Genomic DNA, 8,674 nt, shown 5'->3' on the forward strand with positions numbered 1-8,674 from the left:
AATGCTTGGGTCAGATGTGTCTGGGGCTTTTCAGTCTCCCGGCCCCACTCTTCTCGGTGGTCTTCTGGACATTCCCTGAGGATCTCGGGCTGTGAGCATGGACAGGCGTATAGGAAAGACATGGACGTTGTACTGGGGCACAGGGAGAGGTGGCATGTTTCTCTCTTTAGGAAATCACTCAGGTTTTCTTTTCTCTCTTTCCTCTTTTTTTGTATACCCATGGGGCAGGGTGTTGATGTCTAGTTTCAGTAGCTGTCCAATAGTAAAGCTTTCACAGTACTTTTGTGTGCACCCAGAGTTCTTAAGGCTGGGGGTGCAGAGGAGAGTCTAGAAGCAGGCTTCAAGGGTCTGTGAGCTCCTGGAAATCATGGGAAAGTTAGTATGCCTGTGTATTTGAGGAGGAGGGGAAAGGGGGCTGCAAGGATAAAGGATATTTAGCGGGGATTGGTTGCAGAATTATCTGTGGGATTCCTTGTCATTCATTCATGTGCAAAATGGTATGCATGTCTATATACCTAATGCAAAGAGATAGTTCTATGACTTAATTTCTCAACTGGAGGGTGGGCCCCTAAGAACTGTCCAGGAACAACAAAAACACACACACAAAAAAAAAGGAAGGAAAGAAAGAAAAGAAAGACTCAGCTACTTGGTGGGTGGAGATCAGGAGAATGGAGGTTCAAGGTAAGCCTGGGCAAAAAGTGAGACCCTATCTCAAAAAACATCTGGTGTGGAGACATACCTCTGTAATCCCAGCTATGCAGGAAGTGAAGGTAGGAGGATTTTGGTTCAAGTCTGGCCTAAGCAAAAAACAAAAAAACACAGACCTTTTCTGAAAAATAACTAAAGCAAAAAGGTCTGGCTGAGGTAATAGAGTGCTTCCCTAGCAAGCACAAGGTCCTAAATTAAAAAAAAAAATTAAGAACCTCTGGAATAAAGCAAGCTCTTGTGTTATTCATGGGCCTGGGCAAGACTACAACTCTCCCACACCTGAAGGTGTCTGCACATCTCAGCTCAGTTTACATGGCCTCATGCACAATCAGGCTCTAAGTGTGAATGTCGGTCACACATGCACTCTTATACAGACTGGAGATGAGCCCCATATAGGCGGTGGATGTGGGCTCAGTGTCATTTGCTCCAGGAATTCCTGGCTCTGGATTTCCAGGGAATGGTCTCATGACCCAGGTGTGAGTGGCTCTCAGTTTTCAGGTCAGTTCTTCCCAGATGCCCTTGGTCTCCTCAGACCCTGGAAGAGGGACATAGCCAGAGGAGGTCAGAGTGGGGCCTGGGTTTAAGTGAATGCTGATACTCAGTGCTGGTCTTGAAACGGCCAGTGAGGAAGTCGAGGGTCTTGGGTGAGTTTGGCCCATCTTAAGACTGAAGAAAAAGGCCATTCACTGTGAGGATACAGTTCTAGTCGAGTTCCTTTGCCCCTCAGTCCACAAAAAGTGTGTCATGAGAGTCTCTGTGACCTAGATTTCGCTCACCTGGGCTTCACTCTTTGGGGCTCTTGGGTTACATAGAGCATAGGTTTAAGGGAAGAATGGAACTAATTCACTCATGATGTCTCTTCTCTGGTATGTGTTGGATGCACTTGAGTGAACATCTTAAAAGTTCACGTCATATTTGGATAATTAGTCTTAGTCTATGTAAAATACGGTGGGAAGTTTCAGCACCTTGATTTGTGGAAAGAGATGTGTTCCCAGGAAGAACCTTGTCTCTTTCTTTCTTTCTTCTTTCTTTCTTTCTCTTTCTTTTTTGTGGTACTGGGGTTTGAACTCAGGGCCTACACCTTGAGCCACTCTACCAGCCCTTTTTCCGTGTTGGTTTTTTTCATGATAGGATCTCATGATTTCCCTGGGATGGCTTTGAACTGAGATCCTCCTGATCTCTGCCTCCTGAGTAACTAGGGTTACAGGCCTGAGCCAATGGCACCTGGCAGGAAGAATCTTTTCTATCAGAAATTTTCCAAATTGAATCTTGGCTTAAGGAGTGGGCTTAATATTTAAAATAAGTGAGAATGGTGGCTCATGCCTAGAATCTTAGCTACTTGAGAGGCTGTGAGCAGGAGGATCCAGGTTTGAGACCAGCCTGGGTGAATAGTTTGAAGACCCCCCCCCTCCAAAATAACCAGAGCAAAATGGACTGGAGGTGTGGCTTAAGCAGTAGAGCACCTGCTTTGCAAGTGCAAAGCCCTGAGTTCAAACCTCATCCCACCAAAAAATAAATAGAAATAAATGAGACAAAGGAAGAACATTTTTCATAAAGCATACAATCATCTTGACCCACTATGATGGTCTATTTTAATTACAATGCTTAAATAGAATCTGTATTTGTATTTCTGTGTTGACATCATATCAAGTTGGGTTGCTATAAGAATTTCTGGAAAGCTCTGATACTGTAACTGGGCTATGCACTGAGTGCCTTACACATTTTCCCCTTACTGTCTTATTGGTCAACCCTAGCAGAATAAAAAATACCAGAGCTGTGCTTGGTGACTCATGTGTATAATCCCAGCACTCAGGAGACTGATGCAGGAGAATTGGGAGTTCAAGGCCAGCCTGGGCTACATAAGGAGACCCTGTCTCAAACAAAAGAAAACTAAAAGAACTGATTCTTGATCCAGTAATGTGCTAAAAAGGACAGCCATTATGCCTCCTCTTCCAATCACATCCTCCGTAACCTCTGCCAGGATGCAGGCTTGTATGCTCCTCACCCTGGTTTCTTATCTCTACCACAGGGGGACAACTACAGTGATTCCCGAGTAAGCCTGGGAAGCAGAAGGTAAGCAAGGTGTTTTTGAGTCAGGGCTGGCCTCAAACTCATAATCCTCCTGCCTAAACTCCCGAGTGCAGGGATTATGGGTATGTGCCAATATGCCTAGCGTGAGCAAGGTTTTTGAGACTAGAGAGGGGGAACTTCTAAGAATAGCAACTCAGCAGTGTTCCAACCCTTTCAAGTCAAAGTGCTGTTTTGATCTGCCTCTGCTGTCATTGCTCAGTACAGGATGGCTTAGACTGCCAGAGTGTCACCAGCATAAGGGCTCACGTGCAGAGCACCAAGCACACTTCTAAAGAAGCACTCTTGAAGGGGACATCCTTAGGAGGGGTAGACACCAAGTGGGAGGCAAAATGGGGTTTCCCATTCTTGAGGGCTTTTGTTCACTTGGTGGGGAGTCCCCTTGTCCCTTCTCCTCCCTCTTAGCTGTCAACTTCATTCAGCTTGCAGAGGTGCTGCCCTTTGAGCACACAGGGGCAGGTGAGTCACGAGCACATGATGGAGACCAGCGGGGCAGGGTGTGGAGGGGGAAGCACACATCATTGGGTGACAAGGTAATCTTCAGACCCCGTCCCTTCCTTCTGTACTCGTGGCTTTTCCCCCATATCTTCCTTGTCTTAAGGGAGTATTTCTGGGTTGGAGGAAAAATGTTTCTGTTTATATTCATATCAGAAAGATGGATGGTTCATGTTTGTTTGTTTTTTTTAATATGGGTATCTCCTGCGTCCATGGGTGTGGTGATGAGAGGAGCTAGGAACTCAAAAATGGAAACTATTTCGTGTTCAGAGTAGCAGAGAAGTACAGCTTGCCCATTTGCATTTTCCCTTTCACTCTGACTCATCTTCCCCTCTCCCCACCCTACTGCCCCTCCACCAGCCTCACCCACCAACACACCCTGTCTGATCTAGGAAGGGTTGACACCTGCCTGCACCCAAACTAGAATGAGAAGGAAGGCATTTTAGATCAGGAGGGAAAGAGTAGGAGACTGGTCTGAACATTTGGGGGTCCTGGAGCCAAAGAGAGGGAATGAGGAATGGAAGCTTAGAGACAGAGTCCATTTTGCTGTGGTTACTTTGGAGATGGGATTTGGAGAACTATTTGTCCAGGCTGGCCTCAAACTGCAATCTTCCTGATCTCAGCTTACCACATAGCTAGGATTACAGGTGTGAGCCACTAGTGCCTGGCTCTTGTTTATCTTCTATTTTATTGCACACACATGATATGCCAGGCACACACCACAAACACCTTATCAACACTTGTTGAATGAATGAAAAATTTGCTTCAGGATCAGGTTAAAGAGAAGGAACAGAAAAGGAAATTTGAGTTTCTCAGGCCTTATCTCCCTCTCTTGATTTGAAGAGTCCTAACTTGTGACGAGGGGAAATGTCCCAGGACCTTGACCCCTTGAGCAGGAAGTGAAAGAAACCCCTGGGTCCTGACTTCAGAGAAATGTCATTTGTCATCAGTCTAGGAAAAGGAGATTTTTCTCTTCAAAGACCACCGCAGGCCCTTCCTGGGGTTGCCCCCTTCAGTGCTTAATGGGAGGATCTGAGTCACATGCACACCCAGTCCCCGATGGTGGCCTAGATGACAAGGGTCATTCCCACAGAGCAAGTGAGGCTCCCCAGTACCCAGCTAGGCAGCTTGTACATGCCACCCCCCTTCCCCTACCTTCACTCTCTCCTTGGGATCCTTTTTACTCCCAAGGAAGTACAAAGGACTTCCACCTGCTCAGGTCTCCTGGCACCTCTAAGAAACAGAATGATGCAGTATACTTATAAATCACTTTCGAATTTGTGTCATTTCATCTTCACCACCTCATGAGGTAAGCATAGATCACCCTGTTTCATGAATGAGGTAACTGAGGCTCACAGAGGTGACTTGCCCAGGGTGACTCAACTAGTAAATGGCGGAGAGGACACTCAAACACAAGTCTAATCATTCCAGAGTCCACATTGTCACAGATTCCCTTCTTGGACTCCAGGAGTTCACAAAAGTCGAGGCAGGAGTTTTAGAAGGCAGAATGTCTCTGGCTCTGGAAGCAGAGGGGTGGTCTCTCCTACAGGTCTTAAGCAGAGCCCAGGGTATAAAGCCACACCCGCTGGGGGACTGTGGCAGACTTGGGACATCCAATGGAGGACTGAGGTCAGGGGGCGGGGCTAGCTTCAGGGGGGTGCCAGGAGCCCCAACAGCAGTTCAGAGCATGCGGTCCTAGGAGGCAGCTACAAGGGTGAGTGGTTGTTTCTCTCTAGCTGAGCCTTTCCTCCCGTTACACCCCTCTTCCAGTCTACTCTCCCTGATGTATCCAAGTAGTAACCCTCCCTCTACGGGGGTACTTATATGGAGGGTGCTGCCTGCTAGGTGCTGAGATGGGATGGGGGGCTCTGTTTTTCTTTGTATTTGGGTTCCCCGTTTTCTCAAAAGCCAGTGTGGTGGTTTTGATGTGTGATAAACCCCTGCCTTGTTGGGTTCTTTCTATTCTTTTAGTCTTATGAAAAACAAAATTAAGTCATCTCCTTATCCTAATCTTGAGAGGAAATTGCTCCCCACCCTACGGTTTCCATTTCTTTTTCTCCCCCTTCCCTAGGCGTCAAACCTCCTACACCTCTCTCCATCACTGGGTCAGGAGCCTTCCCTCCGGTGGCTTCTGAATCTGCTCTCTTCACTCACTGGATGGGAGTTTTTGGTCACTTCCAGCTCCTTCTGTGCAGATGTGTTCTAGAAGCTTTGGCCTCAGGGAGATGACTGAGCAATGCTAGAGCCTGCCCTGCTGCAGTGGGGACCCCTGTCTTGCTGCCCTCTTGGCTTTCAGGCAGACAGGTTGCATGTGATGGACTTGTTGGGGGAGGACCCACTAGTTAAGCTCTCCCAGGAAGCTGTGTCTTGCTCTATTCCTAAAAACCAGATCATCCCTATGTCTGGAATATGGAAAACCCAGCTACTCAGTAGCCTTTCTCTACAGAAGGGCCTGGAGAGGCAGGAATACCTGTGACTTCTAGAGTTTGCCATCTAGACACTACTGGTCAGTCCTGTTAACCACCTGGTTCTTGCTCTGAATTTGATCTAATTTCCATTCTGCCACACCACATCCCCACCACCGGCTCCCGTTATGACTCTGGATAAGCTCAGGTCCTCCCTTGGGTTAGTTTCTTTGCTTGGTTCACAGAGCGCTCCAATGCAGGACCAGCAACTCACTCTTTCTCCCCTCCCCTCCACAGGCTTGAGAAAATTGCTGTTCTTCCCTCCCCTTTCTGCCAGGGACCCCACACTGTGACCAGAGCTTCTAAACTTAGTATCCAGTCAAGGCACAATGCCTTCACCGTCCACGATACTGCGCAGCCCCTACGGCTCCGATCGGCTGGTCCGGCTAGCAGCCCAGCTCCGGCCAGCACTATGTGATACCCTAATCACTGCTGGGGGCCAGGAGTTCCCTGCCCACAGCCTGGTATTAGCAGGTGTCAGCCAGCAGCTGGGCTGCAGGGGCCGGTGGGCTCTGGCAGAAGGCATCAGCCCTTCCACCTTTGCTCAGCTTCTGAGCTTTGTTTATGGGCAGAACGTAGAGCTGAAGTCTGGGGAGCTGGGGCCCCTTGAGGAGGCAGCTAGAGCCTTGGGGGTGCAGGCACTGGAAGAGGCCTGCAGGAGGGCTCAAAAGGACAAGACTGAAGACCAACTAGATCCGGGGCTGAAGAATCATGAGGAAGAGCCAGAAAACTTCATGAAGGCTTCTCAGAGCAGACTGGGGGACCCTGGAGAGCAGAAACCAGAAGATTTTAGAATTGGCAGGAGAGAACAGGAGACCTTACACAAGCACAAGACACCAAGAGAGAGCGCTGAGACGACAGGGGGAACACAGGAGGGTCAGGGAGAGATGAGGTCACAGGAGAAACTCAACCCAGCCCCTCTTGTCCAGAGGGGACCAGAAGGGAAGCAAAGAGTGGTCATGCAGGTGACAGAGAGCCCAGAGGGCTCTGAAGAGAGTCTGCGGGAGTTCCTTGGTCCCCTTCCCCTGCCAGGTTCCCTCCAAACCAGCATCATCCCCAGGCCCTGGTGGGCTGAGGCTCCTCTGCTCAGGGAGGGCCAGCCCGCCCTGTGGAGCATCGTGCTGTGGCCGCCCAGATATGGAACTCCCTTCTCCCACAGCACCTCCATCACTGGAGCCTGGAAGGTCTGGCCTCGAGAGCAGAGGTGAGTGAGGGGCCTAACTGAGGACCTCCAGGCTGGAAGGGAGCAGACAGAAGCATAGTGATGGGTGGAAGGGCACCGCATCTATTCTTTCTGCTGCACTTTACTGGTGCTGGGGATGAGACAAGTTCCCACCACCAGGAAGCCAAGGCCCAGCCCATGAGGAGGACTCAGAACATCCCGTCCTCAGAAAGGGGCCAGATTTGGCAAGCTCTCAAGTTTGGCCAAAGCTCTCATTTATTCTTCCTACCTCATCCCCAGGATTCCACTGACCTTTAGTCGCCCCAAAGGGCATTGCAGTCAGAACCAGTTGGTCTCCTCCAGCCCAACCCCAGGTAAGCCCCTCACTGGCCTGCAACACAGGGTCTCTCTCCTGGGCTAGGCTTCAAGGGTCCAGCCTGAACAGGGCCCCTACGTCACTCTGCTCCTTCCAGGTTCCGTGCCCCAAGGCCCTTCACAGCTCAGCCCTGGGGAGATGGAAGAGTCTGGGCAAGGGCGTGCAGGTGAGTAGGGTGAGGGCATTTCTGTCTTTGCTCCACTGAAATTTCTCATTTCTTTCCGGGGTGTTCGGCTCTGGGATTCCTGGCCTCTGCCCCACTTTGACTTCTCTGTCCACACAGGCACTCTGGCAACCCGCATGGGTCATGAGGACACAGCAGGGTGCACGTCTCGCCAACACCCTTCTCCGATCACTCCTGCTCGGTCTAGGCCCTATTCTTGCTCCGTCTGTGGAAAGAGATTTTCACTCAAGCATCAGATGGAGACCCACTACCGAGTCCACACAGGTGCGGGCGCCCTGCCCAGTGTCCTTTATTTTCTTCTTTCCCAACTCGGGTCTGCCCGCTCCTTAGCCCCTCTCTCCGTCTCCGTTGCCTGATGCACCCCCAGTTTGGCCAGCCCGCGCCCCCTTCTTCCTTCCTTCACTGACCTTCCCCTCCGTCCGCCCTAGGAGAGAAGCCCTTTTCCTGTAGCCTCTGTCCTCAGCGCTCCCGGGACTTCTCCGCCATGACCAAGCACCTGCGGACACACGGAGCGGCTCCCTACCGCTGCCCGCTGTGCGGGGCTGGTTGCCCCAGCCTGGCCTCCATGCAGGCGCACATGCGCGGCCACTCGCCCAGCCAGCTCCCGCCGGGATGGACCATCCGTTCCACCTTCCTCTACTCCTCCTCTTCTACGAGACCCGCACGCGCCTCGACTTCTCCCGGGAGTCCGTCCTCCTCCACCACCTGATCGGGTGTTGGAAGGTTCTTTGGCATCAGTTAGGAGTCCCAGCAAAGAATGGAAAGAGGGCGGGGCTTCTGCGTCCGCTAAGGCGGCCTACCAAAGCAGAAGTGCCGCAGGATGGCACCGAGAGCCCTCTCCCGAATGTCGGGGGTTGCAGAAGCCTGGGCTAGCGATCTCCCTTGGGATGATGGCATCGAAGAGAAGACCAACTGTATGGTGCCCGTCGATTGCATTACTATAATAAAGAGTTTGCTGTCCTCCAGTCGGGAAAGGACTAGTTGGCGCTTGGAGGGGGGAGGGGTGCTCCCGGCCTTGCTCCTTGTCCTGTAGCGGCCCCTAGTGGCCACGCATCCGCTAACCAGCCCCATCTCCGGGGCGCCCAGTCCTCCTCTGAAGGCAGTCGCCCTCGAGGGCTCTGTGTCCCGGCAAACTTCACAACAGGCTCTGTGTGGGTGTGTTGGGAGGGGGTGGCTGTGAGATTCCAAGACACTGG

At 51.1% G+C, this 8,674-nt stretch overlaps 1 protein-coding gene across 1 annotated transcript; it reads left to right on the top strand.

The window, feature by feature from the left end:
* The first annotated feature begins 6,008 nt into the window (after nt 1-6,008).
* Zbtb32 (zinc finger and BTB domain containing 32) lies at nt 6,009-8,246 on the top strand. Its single transcript, XM_020167982.2, has 5 exons — nt 6,009-6,960; nt 7,219-7,292; nt 7,392-7,460; nt 7,578-7,742; nt 7,907-8,246. Exons 1-5 carry the CDS (start codon nt 6,086-6,088, stop codon nt 8,185-8,187), a joined length of 1,464 nt encoding a protein of 487 aa, XP_020023571.1. The 5' UTR covers nt 6,009-6,085; the 3' UTR covers nt 8,188-8,246.
* The last annotated feature ends 428 nt before the right edge of the window (nt 8,247-8,674 follow it).

This window comes from Castor canadensis, chromosome 16, assembly GCF_047511655.1.
Source record: "Castor canadensis chromosome 16, mCasCan1.hap1v2, whole genome shotgun sequence".
NCBI lineage: Eukaryota > Metazoa > Chordata > Mammalia > Rodentia > Castoridae > Castor > Castor canadensis.